The sequence below is a fragment of the Protomyctophum bolini genome (genome assembly GCF_963924005.1).
Source record: "Protomyctophum bolini genome assembly, chromosome: 22".
NCBI lineage: Eukaryota > Metazoa > Chordata > Actinopteri > Myctophiformes > Myctophidae > Protomyctophum > Protomyctophum bolini.
The window spans coordinates 14,113,903-14,134,225 of NC_137883.1; the positions used below are offsets into that span (position 1 = coordinate 14,113,903).

Sequence of the window (20,323 nt, forward strand, 5' to 3'; positions counted from 1 at the left end):
AAAGTAAAAGTATCAATACTGCAAATCTGCAATATAGAAATACTGTACAAGTCTGGAAGGCAAACTTGCGTAAAAGTGCTGAAACCTCACAGCTAGAAGGCCCTGGGTTCAATTCCTGCTGGGCCCATACCCGAGGTGGGGTCCCCTAGGCCCTAGGGGACCCCACCTCGGGTATGGGCACCCTAGGGTAGGTACCCTCACAAAAACATGCAGTAATCCTAGTCTCTAAAACTACCTGGCCAGCCGGGGCACCTGATGGAGGGGAAAAGAACTGGTCGGAATGTGTTCCTTCCACGCGCTACGTCCGGCCAGGGAAATTCCCCCGTCAAGAAGCAGCTTGGACTCCTCATGCATAGGAGGCATGAGATCAGTCCGCTGCCCCCCCAGGTTGGCAGAGGAAGTGTAGCACCCAGAATTACATTAGATAATTGGCACTGGGTGGGTGAAAAAACTGGGTTGCAAAATCGTGGGATAAGAATTATATATATATATATATATATATATATAATTCTTATCCCACGATTGGGAAAACTGGGTTGCAAAATCGTGGGATAAGAATTATATATATATATATATATAATTCTTATCCCACGATTTTGCAACCCAGTTATATATATATATATATATATATATATATAATTCTTATCCCACGATTGGGAAAACTGGGTTGCAAAATCGTGGGATAAGAATTATATATATATATATATATATATATATATAATTCTTATCCCACGATTTTGCAACCCAGTTTTCCCAATCGTGGGATAAGAAGAAAGCAAGCAAAGAAAGCAAAATCGTGGGATAAGAATTATATATATATATATATATATATATATATATATATATATAATTCTTATCCCACGATTTTGCAACCCAGTTTTTTCACCCACCCAGTGCCAATTATCTAATATAATATTAGAATATATATATATATACTTAAAGTATGCTACCAAAAGAGCTCATTTGCAGAATGTCCCATTTCAAGTTTTCAAATGTATTAAAATATTTTGAAAATAGCCAAAATGAATTAATTGATGCAGTTAATGTATGTTTTGTAATAATGAAAATCTACAAAGTAACTAAAGTTTTCAAATAAATGTAGTGGAGTAAAAGTACAATATTTGGAACCGAGATGCGAGGAAAAGTAATAGTAATACAATAGTATTGGAAATACTCCAGTAAAGTAAAACTACCTCAAAATGTGACGCAAGTACAGGACTTGAGTAAATGTACTTAGTTACACCGAGCAGGAATCAAATCAGTTGGTGTAAACAAACATCTGACTGAAACTTTAAAATAATATTTAATGTAATTCTTAGAAGACAACACAGTAAATACAGCAAAAATAACATTAACTTTAAAATGCTTTTAAAGTTAGTTTTATAATCTGAAGTCAAAACAATAGCCCAACAGGATTACAAAACCTACATTTCTGACTCAAGATACAAATCACAATTATATTGAATGGCTTTTACATTAAATAGTGTGCCTTTAAAGTTTAAACCATCATAACTACAGAATAAATCAAATTAAGGTCACTGCTCTGATTAGTTTCATTTCTCATACATACATAAATACATACATGTGTGTATTATACATATATAGTATACACACACATACATATCAAAGGCGATGTTCTTCTTAAGCAGCCAGGATTCAGGATTCTCCTGTTCCAGTCTCACCCCGTCTGAACTGCAAGTGAAAGAAAATAATCCAAATATACACCATCACATGAATTTGTTTTTATGTCTGCATGTAATAATTGTACATTGCAGCATTTCCATTGCATTCCATTTACATCACAGTATCACACTATGTGAATATGTCATTTAGCAGATGAGTGGGCAGCACTTACAGCAATCTTGAGCAGATTCCCAGATTTCGCAAAGATATTGGGCCTCCTCGGGGCCGGCTGCGGTGGCGTCTGGGGCCGAGAGGGGGGCTGAGACGGCGAGAGGTTAGAGGCATGCGAAGAGGACTGCAAGTGATCTTGGTGCTGGATGTAGGGCCGAGTTTGTGAGGTAGACTGAGACGGCGCGTAGGATAGCGACAATGAGTAGGATTGAGACGGTGTGTAGGACTGAGATGTGTAGGCTTGAGATGACATGTTGGATTGAGAAGGCGTGTTGGATTGAGGTGGTGTGGTGGATTGAGCCATCGTGTAGGTTTGAGAGGGTGTATAGGATTGAGAAGGTATGGTGGATTGAGCCATCGTGTAGGTTTGAGAGGGCGTATAGGATTGAGGTGGTGTGGTGGATTGAGCCATCGTGTAGGTTTGAGAGGGTGTGTAGGATTGAGGAGAAGGCGTATAGGATTGAGAAGGTGTGGTGGATTGAGCCATCGTGTAGGTTTGAGAGGGCGTGTAGGATTGAGGAGAAGGCGTATAGGATTGAGAAGGTGTGGTGGATTGAGCCATCGTGTAGGTTTGAGAGGGCATGTAGGATTGAGGTGGTGTGGTGGATTGAGACGATGTGTAGGCTTGAGAAGGTATGTTGGATTGAGCCATTGTGTAGGATTGAGGAGGTGTGTGAGACTGGGACTGCGAGTAGACTTGTGCTGGTGTATAAGGTTGTAAGAATGGGTTGGCAGCAGGGTTGCTTGGTTTGAGGCTCTCTGTGTTTAGGTAGGGCTGCATTTGCGAGTAGGCCAGGGGTACTAGGGTGGACGCCAGCACAGAGGGTGGAGGTGGTGGTGGGAAGCTCTCAGGCCCGTCCTTAATCTCCGCTACATCCGTCTCAGGGCCCGTTCCAGAGCCTCCCATCTCATAGTGTCGCTTCCTCAGCTCGCCCAGATGAACACGAGCCTGCTCCAGTTTGGTTTCTAGCTTCAGGACCTTCACCTGAGTAAATGAGGTAAAACAATATGTTCGCAGAAATATGTATACACTGTATATGACTTTTGGATCTCTATCATCGCAGAGGTTCAAGAATCACCAATAACCAGGTCGTTTTGAGGAAGCAATCTGATTGGTTGAAACGGCTTCTAGCCAATATTTCACCGGCTAATTCAAACAAACAATTCAGCCGTGCTTTTCTCTCAGAGCGCAGCAGTCTCGGTCTGCCCTGCGGGCGAGTTCCTACAGTACCAAAGGCGTGCATTCCCTGATTTCCCTCTCGTGTAATATTGCTCAAAATTAAATTACATACCTGCGTCTCCATCTCCTCCTTTTTCAGCTTGATTGGTGACAGTCCTGAGAAGTCTATTGGATCTGTGGAGACAGCAGAAGATAAATCAATTATAACACACCCTGACATCTACATTGACGGCACCACAGTCCCCACACTGGCCAGTCACCTCAGGTGACTGAAGAAGTTTGGGTTTGGCACATGGCCCAAGGTCACCATTTAGAGAGCATCATGATCTGTTCAGGGGCAGTGGAACAAGTGTGTGGGGGGTTGGGAGGCAGTAAAGCCGGGGATTACATTACATCGTGACACAGTCCCGTGCAAATATCGCCAGCTGTCTAAATGTTTACCATTAGTCGTTTTTTGAAGAATTCAGGTGCAAATTACAGTCAAAACTACACAGTCTGCCTGTGCGCTCTCCTGCTTTCTTTAACACGAACAGTGTTAAAGAAATGACAAACAAAATGTGCTTGCAATGACTTAATGTTATGTTTTCAGATTTCACAGGACAATATTTTACCATCGTGCTTCATTTGTACGTGTGTCATTACTGCCTTCAATAACGTATCTGATGTGTAGCCTTTAGCCGGTTATGGCAATATGGCTACTCAAAGCATGTGTTAGAAAGAACAGTACTGTCAAAGCATAACTACTGGGTTGAACACAAATGACTCACTGAGATGTGAATTCACCCAGACATGGTAGTGTGCAGCCTATTTAATAGGCTTATTGACTGGACGCAGACGTGTCTCTGCTGCTGCAAGGTCACTGTAATAGCTACTTGTGTTTCAGATTGTCCAGGAGGAAGAAAACCAAGCTCCAGAAAAATGTGATGAGCGATTATCACTTGAGTTCTGCTGCCAGTCTGCCCACTACAGACACAGGCCCTCACAACTCCTCCACACACCAAAGCACCTGACAATTTGCATATTAGGACCCCCCCACATACTTTAAGTAGGCCCCATGCACACAGCCCATTCAATTACCCCAAGGTGTGCCATTACCAATGTTCCTATCCTACTTTGCCATTTATATTTCTTTATTATCCGTATCTATATGCTTTTTTCTCTTTTTTTCTGCAATGCAGAGGAATCAAAACCAAAAATGTCACTCTTGTGTATCAATCATTTGTCAACGTCCCCCTTGGTCTGCCTCTCTCACCTTTGTCAATGAATTTCTGCTGTCCATGCTTGGTGGAGGTGACTACTGTAGCAGCCATGTCATTGACATGACGTGACGCCTGCTGCAATGTTTGGAGCTTCCTGTTACCTCGGTCAGACTTTACCTGAAAACACAATAAGACACTTTAATTTTCTTATTACAAACTTTATAGTAGAATGCTTGATGCTGATTTTCAAAGAGCATAAATAGCCCATCTATACAAGCTCACAACGGGTCACATTTGTGACCCGTTGTGCCCCGAATTGTGATGAGCTGTGCCAAAGAAAACGAAAAATTTAAAACTTTGGTAACACTTTAAAGGTCTGGTCTATAATGGATTATAAATCGCATTTTTAATGAATTAATAAGTGCTAGTCATAAAGCATTATAAGATCAGTGAAACAGCACATTATAACCAACTAGTTATAAAGTGTCTTATAAAGTTGTTATGCATAATTAAATATAAACATTTATAACCGAGAAAACCACAGGTGAAATGAAATCAATGAATGAACAGGTTTGTACCTTTGAGGCAGCAACTAGCTGGGCAGTGCTAGCAGCAATCTCATGTGAACAGGCAATGAGCTCCTCATATTTACCGTTGTCACCCACAACACGATCTGCTGAATCTCTGACAACACAGATGTAGACAATAAATCACATCATCATCATGACTCTTTTTTCCCATCTGTCTGTTTGTCTGTCTGGAGAAAATCTTGCAAGTAGGCACCAAATACTTTGTGCACACTGCCAGTAGGCAACGGAAGTACCTCCACACTTTTACTTCCATATAGGTTTTATAGGATACCCTTTAAAATATTTAATAGTAGTGACTTTCTATAATGGATGGTAGTCAAATTTGGAGTCACTAGACTTCCATCGTTACAGAGTCTGTATCTGTACACTAGGCTGTAGTGTACCGTGTCGGTAACAATGGAAGTTGGAGATCAATGCCCCACCTGGCTATTCAATACCAGTTGTACCTGTGACCGGGCACTGCACTTCCTGTGGTGGTGTGGAACGCGTGTCGAATTTGATGTTGGTGGGGCGAACGGTTCGAGTTACGTCCATGATAGACATACACACAGACAGACAATACAGAGACGGTGGTGCATTTATAGTTAGATAATAAACATGTCATAGATGACCAACACCACAGATGACTAGCCACATGAAGACAGAGATCCACATTGGCGCCATGCCTGTATTTTAAACCATTTGTGGTTTATCTTGTCAAATTCTCTACTCATGCTTAATCAAATGTACTGGCCTGACATCAGTGTAATTAACATCAGTATAATTATTATTTTCCCAGACTGGAATAGCTAAAGTCGAGTTGATGCAGAAAGACAATACATCATTTCAGTCACCGTAGTGACATGGTGGGCTAAATTTAGGCTCTGAAAGAAATTAATAAACTCTTCTAGTCAGTTTGGAAGTTGTCTGGCTCTTACGTCTATGAATGTCTGTAATCACCTGATCAACTAATCATAGAATGCATTGCAAATATGTGGAAGAACAACACCAGACAGCCTACTTACACCATCTGTGTGGCACCCCAGCCCACAGCCTTGGAGGCAGAGAGTAGTCCCTCTGTCCAACATGAATTCTTGGCATAGAATTCTTGGATAGATGCAGCCCCCTATAAAAAATGAAAATACTTTTTTTAAAAGCATCCTGGTATTACGTCTAAACATTAATTATGACTAGTAAGAAGTAAGAACCACCTGAGCTGTAGCTACAACTATGGGAGTGCTCTGGAAATGTGTGTGGGGATAGACCTCTGCAGCAGAGTGCAGAGGTCTTGCCCCCTGATGAAAACAACAACTCAAGGTGGAACATGACAGATTTCCCTTCCGGTTGTTAAATTACCATTTAAGAGCCGTGTGTAGTGTACAGTAGACAAAGTACGATTCACAACGCACTGACAATGACAATCTCTCCTCCAAATGATTTCCACATCACATCACGTAATACAGACTCACCCTGCCTCCTTCAACGATATCTTTCTGCAGGTCGGCAGAAGCAGTCACCAGCATGTGAACAGCCTGCAGAGGAGACAAAGGATGTTTTTTTTCCCCTTTTTGTCCAGAAATACATTAGTTGACATAGCATATTTGAAATGTAACTGGGGGCCTTCCATTTTTATTCTGGCGCTGTATAAGCCGGCGTGCAGCCTTAAATCCTTGGGCAAGGCTCTGTTGATTGTTCCCATTACTCGCCTTGTCACCATGGTTGACAAGGCTTTCTCGGCCCGGGCACCAAGACTCCGGAATGCCATGCCCGAGGCGTTAAGACTAGCTAGCTCAGTGTCTTCTTTTAAACCACAGCTGAAAACACACCTTTATACCAAGGTCTTTTTTAATCTTTGTACTTGATTTCATTAACTGTTGTTGTTTCATCTTGTGCACTGTATTTTATTCTGCAATTGTAAAGCACTTTGTAAATTGGTTTGAAAACTGCTTCGTCTTACCTTCATCAAGTCAGAGCAGGTTCCAAGAATACTGTTCAGAGAAACCAAAAACCCCAAGACAGCAGGTCAGAGATGGAAAGAGCAGATGCAAGACACTATAATAATATAAGATATTATCGTCGTTGTCCGGCAGAAACCAGCTAACTAAGTTAATACTTAAAAGTATTAAAAAGTGCTCCTGACAAAACCAGTTAACTCCACCCCCTCTCATGCAAGCATCTGATATATAAAGTCACAATATCAACTTTGATGAGGCAGTATTGCTTTGTTTTAAAAATAAAGGTTTTCTTCATTTCCTGATAAATGAACATTTGAGTTAGCTGGTTTCTGCCCGACAGCAGAGATACATTGTAGTCAAAACTCCTGTTCTGCCAAGGACAGGATTGGACGACTTTAATTAATGATCACAGATCGCCTAGAACGAGATTGGATGAGATAAGGTTTTATATTGTTTGGGGGTTTTTTTCAGCGTATGTGACGTCATCGGTTATATTCTAGGGCTAAAACCTTGGCGGCCTGATCCCCTACTAGACGGTGCTGTTGGGCAGTCAAAGTTATGTGACTCACCCCTGGTTGACCTCCAACTTCACACCAGAGGTCTCTCTTTTGGCCTGGTTCATTATCGCCTGGCAAAGACAAAAAAAAAACAAGACAGGGTTGAGGCTGTGGTTCCCATGTGGTTCTCAGACATCATGTGGCCCAATCTCAATGTCCCCCCCCCCCCTAAAGCCTGGGTCACACATCTGCAGATATGTCATAGCCCAGGGGTTGTCAACATGAGTCGCCGAATTATTTTAGGGGGGGCCAAAATCATAGTCGTAGCCAATGCACCTGAAGTGTAGTACTTTTGACGTGCTTTGAGAGTGTTTGCTCACTGGAAGAATACTACAAACAAAATGGCCACCAAGTAGGGTCAACGCACTAGTGTTACATTGGTTCGACAGGTTAAGGTTCATCAATGTTGAACACGGTTCAGCACCTACAACGTGCCTCAACGGGACATTCCACCCCCTTTCTGCCATATAATGGGTAAAGTAAATGGGGAAGCTGACGGTGAAATGCATAAAGGCCTCTCTCACAGCCTGCATGCACTTGACAATTGCAGTGGGACAGCCTAAGCTCTCATTGACAGGTGAACACACAAAGGCTGGATTGGTTGTGTGTCCTTACATCCATGCGCAGCACTGCCTCCTCAATTGCAGTAGACGTAGCAAGCATCTCTTTATCCACCATGTCTGCCAGCTCTTCTTTACGGACATCCTGTCCTTTTGGCCGCAATTCCTAAAACATGAAAACAAATTAATTAATTTAGAATACACACAATATTTGTTCCAGAACATGAACCACAACGTTCGAACAATGACAAGGTGGCTAGTCTAGTGGCTTATCACTGTGGTCAATGTATTTTTTGTCATCTGCCCAAATGTAATACTAGCCTAAATTCTCCATGTTAGAAAAAGCTAAAATGAAAAAGTGTGAAAACATTTCTAGCCCTGGATATACAGTATAAATTACCGTAAAAGAGCAGACTTTAAACCCTACAGGATATAAGTCAGGGTCCTCCAGGGGTCTACACCTGGCCTCATTTTATTTATCTACACCAAATGTATTCACGGAATAATAATAGACGATCTACATAAGCTCACATTCTGTGACATGTTGTGAGCTTATAGATCGCTTACTTTTGCTAAATGTTTGCCCCAGAATAGGGATGCTAGGGTTCATGTGGGTAAGCTGCTACAATCAGGGGTGCCCATTAGGTAGATCGCGATCTACCAGTAGATCACCAAGGCTGTGCAGGTAGATCACATAACATGCCCCTAAAGAATATTATTTTAAATATAAAAACAATTTTTGGCATCTGCCACTTGAATTAAGTTGACTTGATTGATTGACTGACAAAAAAAGGTCCTGTCAGCTCAAACCCATAATGCAATACTTTGTTTTCAAGAGTGCTGCTGCGCACAAATGTCGGTAGATTACAAATTAAATACAAAAAAGAACTATTCCATATCTTCCCTTTCCCATTCCATGTGCATTTGTCTTAAATGTAATGCCAGCGTCGCTATTCCAAAGCCATTTTCAGCAATGGTATTATAATGTTTTCGGTGGGTAGATCTTGTTGAGCTGGTCATTTTTAAAGTAGCTCTCAGGTCAAAAAAGAGTGGGCACCCCTGAAAGCTACATACATCCATATTACACTATAGATTTAATCATCTATGCAGCAACAGAAAAATAGCATTAGCAAAGTTAGATTCACATAATTCAGTGGTTCTCAAACGTTTTGGGCCGTGCACCCAGTTACCCCCTAGATGGAAAGTTAAATATATGAAAATATTTTAATATGCAACATACGGTATGCTTATCATATATGTGACATATTCATATCAACATATGCACATATCATGGCATATATGCAGCATGTTTTCCATATATTGGCATATATGTTCATGTATTAAAAATATTACCATAGCACCACCATTAGCCTTTTCATGTCACGCACCCCCTAGATTCTAGAAGGTCCTCACAGTACACACTACAAGTGTCTTTCCCTAACCTGTCCCAAGGTGCACAGACGCTGGACATTGTAGCGTATGGCAGAGGAATCTGCTCTCTGCAAAGTGGCTTGATGCTTCAGGTCCTTCAGGAACTGCAGACAGTTGTTGGCACAGTCTCTGCAACCATCTGTCAAACCTAGTTCAAACATGACACGATTTCATCACATTGAGCTCAACCATTTTCAAATAGGGCTTAAGTGGTTAATCTCTGTATATCCTCATTATCCTGCATCTGAAAGTGTGTGTGTGTGTGTGTGTGTGTGTGTGTGTGTGTGTGTGTCTCTCGCTCTCTCTTACGGTCAGCCTGGTCAGTAGGAGCAGAGTGTGAGGTTGCTGCTCCGTTAACAATAGTGTCAGCAGCGAGGTGAGAGAACTGAGTCACTGCTCTCAGCAAACCACTGGCATCTAGAGAGAGAGAGAGAGAGAGAGAATGGCAAAACCTCTGAAAACACCTCACCTCATACAAAACACACCTGTCTAGCGTCTACTGCATTTACACAAACACAGAATGGCATGCAAAGATCTGACAACAACAAACATGTTTACTCACCATTCCGGTTTCCCAGGTAGCCCATTTGACTGTGTTGCATTTTGTCAATGGAGCCCAGGGTGATCTCAGCTCGGTTGATGAGGTAGTCTGCAGGACAGAGTTGAGAATAGGGTTGCAAGTGCAACAGTAAAATGAAACAATTTAATACATTAAATAGTTTAAAATATAATAAAATTATTGTTTTAAAAAAAATGTTTAAATAGCAGATCTGAAAGTAGTTGTAGATCAGCAAAGTATGAAATAAATAGGGCTTATGCTGCATTCACATGGAATCAAGCAAGCGGTAGACGGTCATTTTAGTGGACGGGAGCAGGACGGTAAACGGAACAGAACGGCACGGCAGCCTGAACCGGCGACGGTTTTGGCGTTTGAAGTCTACCGCTTGCCTGATTACATGTGAATGCACTAGCATTAAGTAAGTGGTTAATCAGACATTTTATTGCTGCATGCTTCAAGATTAAGATTAATAAAAAATGTAATCATTCGAATAATCACGAAGAAAACAATACAGTAGTTGCAGCCTTCTTTAAAAAGTGAGTGAGCAGGATGTACAGTACCAGGGGAGCTGGTGCAGCGGACATGTATGGGGTCATCGATCTTGGCCACAGCGTCCAGTATGATCCCCTCGGCCTCCACCACAGCACACTGGAGCAGACAGAACTGTTCTTCCTGCAGCTTCTGGATCAGCTCACCTTCACGACACACCTGTGATGATAAACTAATGCTCACAGCTGCAATCATCTGTAACCTGTATATCTTCTGTCAGGGAGAAATCTCTTATCTCCATATTATTTGTTTTTTTTGTAAAATGAATGCCCTACGTAGTCATACTACACAGTGCCACAAAGTAGCAAGTATAGCCGAACTACAAGCTCAAAACACATGATGCAATTTTGAATTTGAACAAGTAACAGTTTTGGACAAATAAGGTTTCCACCCGACCTCGACAATATCGTACCCGGGATTCGAACCTGGGCCTACTGCATGAGAGACCACATTTCAAGGCAGAATCCCTCCTTGTCCAGAGGAGATATTGCGCTTATGAACTTCAAGCAGTACCACTGGTCAACAACCAGTAGGTGTCCTACCAGACACCAAGCTCTAGTCTAAATGTTTCAATGGAAGAGACCTCCTCCAACCACTGTACTTGTACTAGTTATTTTGTATTGACATATTCTACGTCTCTGCCATACAGATTGTTAAAATAATCACAGAGTGAAAAGAGGAGTTAACGGGCAATTAATGGGCACTAGATTTGCCCGTAAACCTCAAGTTTAGCCGGCATATACAGGTGTGATGGTACAATTCGGGAGTTTACCGGAGATGGTTGGAACGTTTTTACGGGAGTTTCCTGTAATATACACATCCGTATTCACGCTTTCTACGCAGTGTAATGAAATACGTTCCTGAGTCAGTGAGGCATCTGAAGATTGTGAAAATGTAGTTTCAGACACGCATACTACACACCTGTTGCTGAAGTTGGGCCTGTAGGCTTCCCAGTTCTTGGTGGCTCCTCTGCCTCTCCTGGTCCAAGGTGCTCATCTGGAGCTGTGTCTGCTGCCTCAGGGAGTTGAGCTCAGCCTCCTGCTCCCTCACAGAGCGCACCAGGGAATCCTTCTCGGCCTGCAGGACTGCTACGGTGCTGCTCAGCTGAGAGCCGCTCTGAAGGACATGAGATATCAAATGTAAATCATCAGGGAACGAACGTTTCAAGTGGCTCTCTCTCTAGCCCGGGTGATTCTCAAACATTTTCATTTCCGGTTCCACTTGTACACTCAGTACAATTACTACAAGTTACAAATTGGGAATCACCATTTCTCTGCTTTGCAGAGCACTGTTTGCATGGTTCAACTCCATTCGTGTCTGATCCAGTTCTCTTCTCAAGCGTTCCATCTCCACATTCTTCTCTGCATTGATAGCAAGCTGTAAAGCACACATGACACAAATGAGTCCATTGAATCGACTGTCCGTAGACTGATCCAAAACTGAAATATATGGCCACATCGTGCACATTTAGGCCTTGTTCACACTGTCTGGGACCACAAATCAGATTTTGGCCTTTCCAGTCTGGAATCATCAAGTTTGAACAGCGGAAAAAAAAAGCAGAAATCTGCTATTTTAGCAAATAAAACCAACTGCATAAAACCAATCCGACTCCGATCTGGATAGGAAATCAGATTTGGGCTGCCAGTCTGAACAAGACCTTATTTTGTGCACCAGTGTTTGGATCCTCTTCGGACCATCAGTCTATTATACCTGCTGCTGAAGCTGAGCCCTCAAGGCCTCCAGCTCTCTGTTTTGCCGGTCTCTGTCCATGTCCATGGAGCCCTGCTGGTGTTGGGTTTGCTGTCTCAGGGAACAAAGCTCTGCATCCCTCTCTCTGGCCGTGCGCAGCAGCACGTCCCTCTCTGCCTGCATTCCTGCAACAGTATTACTTAACTGGGATCCCTCCTGAATGACGTGGAAGACAAATACAGGAAGATAAATTAGTTTGCAACATTTGTGCAACACTTACATGATCATGTCAATTGAAAACGGTCAAAGAGCTCTTTTGAGCGAAAACAGTCCAAGTACATAATTTATTCTGACCCCTGCCTGAATATACAGGCAGGGGTCATATATACATATATTTGTAATTTGATTCAAAATAAAATATGTTTTTCAGTATATCCAATATTGACTGATGAAAAATGTGCCATGCCAGTAATAAAGAAGAATGTGATGCATCATAGAATAAAATCATTGCCTGGTGAATCATAACCGAATTGAATCGTGAGGGCAGTGTCAATGCACACCTCTATTAATTTAAGCCTAATAAGATTGTAATGTGTTCCATTCTTCACTGCATGAGTCAGAGGCAGCGGTGGCCAAACGGTTTGAGGAGCGGTCTTGATATCGGAAGGTCGCTAGTTTGTATCCCCGGACCGGCACGTTAAAATTACCACCGCTGAAGTGACCTTGAGCAAGGCATTGAACCCCTACCATGAAATGTTCTATGAGCAGGGCCTGGCTGTAAACAAGTTCTTGAGCTTAGTCCAGTTACCCTGGGTAAACATGGTAACTTTGCTTTGCTTACCATATCTTTATTTCCCAGAGCATTGTGCATGTGAGCCAACTCCGCTCTCTGTTCCATCAACTCTGTGTTCATCCGCTCGATCTCTTGCTGCTGCTGATCTGTCTGAGCAGGGGAAATTAATGGGAGAATATTGAACACAGCAAGGATAATTTGAGGATGCTCTGCATTAATTTAAGAGATAATTAATTAATGAGTCCCCACCTGGATTCGGTTCTGCTGTCTGAGGAGGTCCAACTCACTGGCCAGGTGCTCTTTGGCTCTGAGGAGCTCGCCTTGGCTTTGTTCCGTGGTGTTCAGAAACTTCACCGTGTCTGTATTCTGCACGCATGCACACAATTGATTCACCACAAATTAGAAAAGGAGTTAAGAAATCAAGTTAAGAGTGATCATCCGATAATACAAAGATCACAAGCACAACGTAGAAGCCCTTTGTCCTGTGAATGTGTCCCTGGGAAAGTCACTAAAAAGCTAATTCATTGTTAGCTGTTCAGTAGAGGAACAAAACAAATAAACAAGTTAAATCACTAAAGAAAAAAGAGCAACTGTACCTTTTTCATTAGTTCAGCATGACCAGTAACCAACTCGGCGTGTCTCTCTTTGAGTTGACAAAAGCGAAGTTCTGCCGCCTGAGCTCTACCTGAGTTGAGAAGACAAAATTGTCAGCGAATGCTGCGATTCTTAAACATCTGTACCATTGCAGCTGTCTCTGCTTGTACTCACCATCTGCCTCCTTGTATCCAATCTGAGCCCCTGCAGCAGCAACAGACACAGAGCGCAGCGCGGCCACTTCCATCCGCAGGTGTTCGTTGTCAACCAAGGCCATCTGCTTGTGGGTGCACTGGGCATCCAACTCTGCCTCTAAACGGTTGACTTGAGATTTTAACTCAGTCACACACCTCTGGGCCTGACAAAAAAAGAAGCATGAGAGAACAACATTTACCGCAAAGTATGGCTCTTTTTGGGTGCATCTGAAAGCGTGCACAAATTTGGAGTCATGCATCAGAGGTGACAGACGTCACAGGACTGGCCACATGACTCCGGGATCCACATTGGAGCCTTGCATGTGGATCCCGAGATTTTAAGATCTAATGACATTTCTTCTGGGACATGGCTGTGGATGACTGAGTGGATCATTGTTGTGGACATTTTGTCATTTTCCTACAAAAACAATTGTGAGCACACAAACAGACTTGCATGACAAGGTAGTGCAGGCACACCCGAGTGCCCAGGTGCAGGACAAATTTTGCTCAACGATCGACAGGATCTGTGGAAATCGCTCAGCACAATAAAAAACAGCGGAGCTTCTTTAACCAGTGTGAGGACTTCATTTTTAATTTATACAGACAGACTTACCTCACTCTTGAGGTGGTGCAGTTCAGGTTTGAGAACCTCCAACTCCCTCCTCAGACTTTCAGTCTCTGTCTCCTTCTGCTCCATCCCATCTTGATCTCCCATTTGGCTGAGCATGTAGTACTGCGACAACACCACAATGTTTTTTCAAAACCCAGGCCCACACAAAGAAATTGACAGCTGATTCATCCATTGACTTAAAGAACAACAGATGAAAATCTTGACAAAATACTCCAGCAGAACCCATCGCATTGTGTGTCTCAAACTCTCAATAGCTCGCTCTCAACATTTTACACAGAGTTTTCCCAGCGTCCTCACAATAGAATGATAGGATTCAGGCGAAATGTGGCAAAGTTGCCCCATATGCTTAAAGATCAAAATAGGTGATGACACATTGTGAGCTTGTACCTATTTTGGGGTAAAAAGTATGCTCTAAGTAGCCAACGAAAACACATGGATAATGGTGGTCATCATCTTACAGCTTACACTAAACAGTTTTGCCAGACCGCAAAAAATATTAAAATGATAAATCATAATATAAAGAGGATTTAGTGCAGATGGGAAAAAGGAGGGGACCAGGATTAGACATAATAGTAATGTTTCACTTGACTCACAATACGATTTGAATCAAGCTACTAGGTTCACAATACAAATTATCACAATTTTTGAAAAGAAAGAATCTAGAACGAAACCAGTTCTAGTTCTATGGATGGAAAAGGGGCCTCAGTGAGGTACAGCAAATAGGGTTTATGTTGTTAGGCGTCACTGTGCAGTACCTGTGGCGTTTCTCTGTACTCAGGTTGCTGTTCCAGCTCCTCGTCATCATGCTGCTCCTCGTTGGGCACTACGATCACTGGCTTCTTGTATTCTGCCAGAGCCGCCGCACGGAGGAAGTTCGGAATAGCCTTCAGGCATTGGACAGAGACAATACAGGCATGATGAATGTGCACGCACACACAAGGGAGGTTAATATGCATGCAAAGTGTCTATAGCTATACTGTGATCAACTCGCAGTTTTATCTGTATGATTGATAATAGGATATGGTTTTGATCTCTGGGATTTGCACACGCTCTTATAGGCAATTCACACTGAGACGGACTGAATCCGTTTCATTGGAACCGTTTCCGAATACTGTTGCCTGGTCCCCGATGGCTACACGGTACACATCATTCACACTACCACAACATCTGCCAAGTGGTCCCGAGTGCGCACCCGGGACCATAGTGTGAATTGCCCCTTAATTACAGAACCATAAGGGTCAATTTGGTTCCCAATCATTTAGCTGGGGATTGCCTTGAACCTGCCTGAAGGACCCCTGGGGGTCCCTGGACCCCACATTGAGAGCCAGAGGTCTATCAGAAGCACTACAAACAGTGATAGAAAGAACATGACTTACATCTGGTAGATCAGGGATCGCGATGCGACTTTTGAAGTACTCTATTTCACTGGCTCTGTCGAAGAACTGTGTGAGACTGAGAAAGAAAGAACAGGTCATGGTCACGGACAGTTCTGTGGAAGATTAGCCCGATTCGTTATCTGAACCATCGCTAGGGCCGGGGCAATACAGCTTCAAATCAATATTTCTAACTTTTGCCGTAATGACGATTAGTGAACGATAATGAAAATAGCATATTTACAAGCTCAAAGCTCACAATGTAACACATTTGTGACAAGTTGTAAACTTGTATATGGGCTATTTTTGCCTGCCACAATTAAGTATAATGCAGGCCGGGCCTAAGTGGTTTATTCAGGCTCATGGTAAAATTGATCGTTTAAATGTGCTTTAGTTTACATGGAAGTATATTCCCAATCAACAACACTGTCCAGACAATGTCAAGCAGTATACAGGCAGTGTACAGACGGCTTCCGTTTTTTTAAGTGGACATTCTGCACAAGCCATCAGACAAATCTAATTAAGTTGTTTGCGCTACGTGACCAAGTCCCAAGCTACTGCAAGGGGGATGTGATCACAGATGGGTCTAGTGGAAGATATGAAAGTCTGTTTTTGACAAATGGTGTACCTGTTAAAAAGATCACGGAACCTCTCTCGATGTCCAAGCAGGGCATCATGTGAAACACCTACAGCACACAGTATAAAGCAGGGTTTGATTATAGAGTATTGCGCGTGTGTGTGTGTGTGTGCGTGTGTGTTTTTCTAGTACTTACGGCTGTGAAGTTTGAACAACAATAGGACAGAAAAGTGATAGAGAAAGCTGCAGTCCAGTATGAGCGGTATTAGTGGTGCTAGTCGACACTGCCCAGCTGGAGTTGTAGACTTTGCCCCATTCGCATCCATCTGACGCAGAACTGTCAGCGTGAACCAAAAACACAAACAAAGACAAACCAGGGGCATTTTGAGACAATGGCATAATAAACGGACAGAAGCCTTGTGGTTAGAGTGTCCACCCTGAAACTGGGGTTCGATCCCTGGCCGGTTCATACCAAAGACTATTAAAATGGGACCCAATGCCTCCCTGCTTGGAACTCAACATCAATGGGTTGGATTGGGGGGTCAAATCAACTAATCAAATGATTCCCGAGCATGGCAGGGCTGCACGTCACCGCTCCAAGAGATGGGCCAAATGCGGAGAACAAATTTCACTGCGGTAACGTGACAAATCATACGATTTTGACTTTGAAACAGACAGAACATAGTAAACAGACTAATAATAAGTCTCGAATGACTTATAAGACTCATAAAGAACAGAAATATGTGAACACTAATAAATAGTGTTTCCAGAAAATAGATGACCAAGCATCAATTAAATATTAACAGACTAACATTATTAATCTTGGTCACAAGCAACAATCCAGAGAAAATTAAAAATACAAAAATGTATTAAATACAATTGTGAAAATCTACAAGCTCAAAACACATTTACTAATTTGTGCAATGAACACTCTTGTATGATGAAGGGAATGAATTTATGAAAAAAGTTCAAAAAACATAAAAAGTTGAAATGGAGATACAAGGCGAAGCCTTACAGCAATGATATACTGTACTAATAATATCCTAATATGGCAAACCTGTTTCAGACATCTTCAGCCCAGCGTCCAGGTAATCCAACAGTTCCCCTGTCATGTCCAACCTGCAGTATGACATAATCTCAGTATATGAATGACATCAGGTGCAATGCAGTAATATCACTGTATAATCTATTCTTAATGGATAATTCACTTTCAAAATACTTTCATGATAGTTTTTATCTTTTAAACATGAATCTATCATGGAGTTACAATGGGTTTGCATAGGAAGGAGGCGTGTCTGATAAAATTAATATAAAATATCTAAATACTGAAACTGTCCGGGGTGCTCCCAAAAGCCTGAGTAGACGATAAAATTACCCAAAAATGTTTTGAAAGTGAAATATCCCTTTAAAGAGTTTGAAAGTGAGAAACAATGAGTGATTTATACTAGGTTAGCTTGTACATAGGTCTGCGGGACACAGCACACAACCATAAATCAGGCTTAACTTACACTTTGTTTACATCACTTCCCGATTCCTTGTCAAGCGTCTCGTCACTGGCTTCTAAATTACCTGGGATTGACTTGTACTGTGTGAGAGGGAGATGATCAACTCATCAAATGACATGCATTTGCTTAAGACTTCCATGTATTGTTCCAATGTCATGTTTTTGGGGAAACTAGCCTAGCTAGAGAGTAGATAATGTTACCTTCACATGAAAGCCAATTTTAAGGCAGAGGAATTTCGCAGACAAGGCAACAATATGTCCATATCGATCGTGCAGGTTTCCCTAGAAGAAGAACGAACATTGTAGTTCATCCACATTATGATCTGACACAAATAAAAATAGAACTAAATTGTGCATTTTCCATGTTTACGAATGATGCAGAGGCACTGCAGCAGTTCATAACATAATACTCACCCAGAGAATGCCCATATCTTTGACATTGCGACAGTATTTGTTAGAGTCTCTCACAGCCTGTAGATTAAATCAGTTTGGTTGATATGAGTGACAGTACAAGGAAACACAGGAACTGTTAACAACATGGTCGTGAATGATGACATTTTTGTAGAATCGGGTCCGTCAGGTCTTAATGGTTTAAGAAATTTGCCTGGGGACCTTCTGGCTGGAACCCCCCACTGCGGTGGCTAGAACCTGATGGTCATTACATTGGGGTGTCCGTCTATCCGCAGCACCGGGCTTGTAGCAGAACTATCACTTACATTAGGGTGTCAGTCTCTCAGCAGCTTGTGCACCATGTAGCAGAACTATCACTTACATTGGGGTGTCCGTCTCTCAACAGCTTGTGCACCATGTAGCAGAACTTCCAGCTGATCAGGGCATTGCTGGACAGAGGCAGGTTGAGTGTGTACGACCAGAAGGTGGCGGCACCTTTCTCCTTGTGCGTCCCCATGAGGATGTCGTCACAGTTGTCAAGGAAACTCAGTCCAAAAATATTAGGGAAATGCATACACCAAACAAAAACAGCATGCACAATGTTATTATGTGCCAACAGCACCACCTGACCCTTTTTCCATTTAAGAAGATGTGTTAGGGATTCTTATGTTTCTGTAGTAGGCCCCGTTACTAGGTAAATGTAATTAATTGATACGTAAAGGAACGTGCATTAAGGATTCAGATAGGCCTACTTATTGTATGAAATATTAAATCTCCCTGGAAATGTTTATTTTATATAATTGTATATAAAAAATAAACAAGTAGGCCTAGGCCTAAAATAAACAACACTGGACAGTCTGTCAAACTAATTTGAAACTTTTTCATCCAAGACACCCCTGAATTACTTTGTTACTTTATAGAACCTTATAGTCTACATTTATATCATGTTAAAAAAATCAAATAATTTCAATTAATTGCCAGCAACTCACATTCCAGGGTAGCCCCACAAGCAGAACCCAATGGTAGTAAAGTTTCTGACATTTAGCGACATCCAAATTTCATAAAAGCTTTACGGAGGGTTCCGAGAGGGGCTAATTCCAGGGCTAAGCCCTAAAAAAGAAAGAAAGGGAGAACAAAAACACAATGCAAAAGGATACGACGAACATATCTTTCTTTTGCTGGCTTTTCATTTGATGTGAGGGTTTTGGTGATGCTGTTAAGCTAAAGGGGGGAAAGAGATACGATAGTTTTACTTTTAATTGCAACAACAGACACTTGAGTTAAAAAGCTTTAAAAAATGAAGACGTTGCTCATAGTTTGTGTGTGTTACATTACATCAGTTGTGTTGCATTACCATTCAAATAAATAACACCTGCCAAATTGCCTCATTGTTTTAAATAAAATATGGCAGTGTGGTGTGTCTGTGAGTGTAGCCGAATTACTTACCTGTTGTTTGCCAAACTGTTCTTTCTCTGCAGCCAAAGCCTTTTCAGTCTTATTTTCAGTTTTATTCTTCGTTTTGCTCATGGTGAAAATCCAAATCAATCGTAAACTCTCGAGGAATAAAAATAGAATGCAGGCATTGAGTGTATCCAAGCTTTGTCACCTATCTGTCTGAGGTCTGTCTCAGTTTGTCATGCTGTGGCCACACCCACAGTCCATTCAGATTCAGATACCTCCACACCTGTTTCCACTCCCTCGTCAATCCTGCCAATCCAGGATAGTCAAGTGACTATAGGCAGTAGTGGTGTGGAACGTGGAAGAAGCACTTGAGTTTTAGAAAACAATTACTCTGTAAAAGTCTGGTATTCAGAATTTACTTGAGTAAATTCAAAGACAAATGTTGACATAAATTTTGACATCCACGTCCATGCATTATTTCACTGCATTATGCAGTGCAGAATTCCCCATTTCAAACATCTTCTGAAAATAACTGATCACAGGTTGTGAGCTTTTAGATGGGGTATATTAACTGTAATTAAAAGTAATGTACATTTTAAATACTCCAGTAAAGTAAAGATTACCTCACTACACACTGCTACTTGAGTAGGTTATAGTAGCCTACTTGAGTACAAGTACTTACCTACTTTCCACCACAGTGGTGATAGGAGACATCATCTATGATGGCATAACCTAGCCATTGAATTTTCCTGGTTTTAACCCAT

At 42.0% G+C, this 20,323-nt stretch overlaps 1 protein-coding gene across 1 annotated transcript; it reads right to left on the reverse strand.

The window, feature by feature from the left end:
- Positions 1-2,068: 2,068 nt before the first annotated feature.
- Positions 2,069-19,787, reverse strand: hip1r (huntingtin interacting protein 1 related; the record flags this gene model as incomplete). The annotated part of the gene is made up of 32 exons (XM_080755550.1): positions 19,605-19,787; positions 19,316-19,379; positions 18,541-18,683; positions 18,183-18,239; positions 17,970-18,050; positions 17,773-17,849; positions 17,322-17,383; positions 16,461-16,601; positions 16,316-16,373; positions 15,691-15,766; positions 15,070-15,198; positions 14,297-14,416; positions 13,664-13,847; positions 13,492-13,580; positions 13,145-13,261; positions 12,944-13,045; positions 12,124-12,318; positions 11,680-11,790; positions 11,335-11,529; positions 10,425-10,572; positions 9,868-9,954; positions 9,615-9,722; positions 9,317-9,453; positions 7,930-8,040; positions 7,327-7,385; positions 6,760-6,790; positions 6,272-6,334; positions 5,828-5,928; positions 4,812-4,917; positions 4,287-4,410; positions 3,147-3,208; positions 2,069-2,839 (listed from the first exon to the last, which is right to left on the reverse strand). Coding segments are annotated over exons 1-32 (3,990 nt in total), but the record flags the coding sequence as incomplete, so codon positions are not given.
- Between the last annotated feature and the right edge of the window lie 536 nt (positions 19,788-20,323).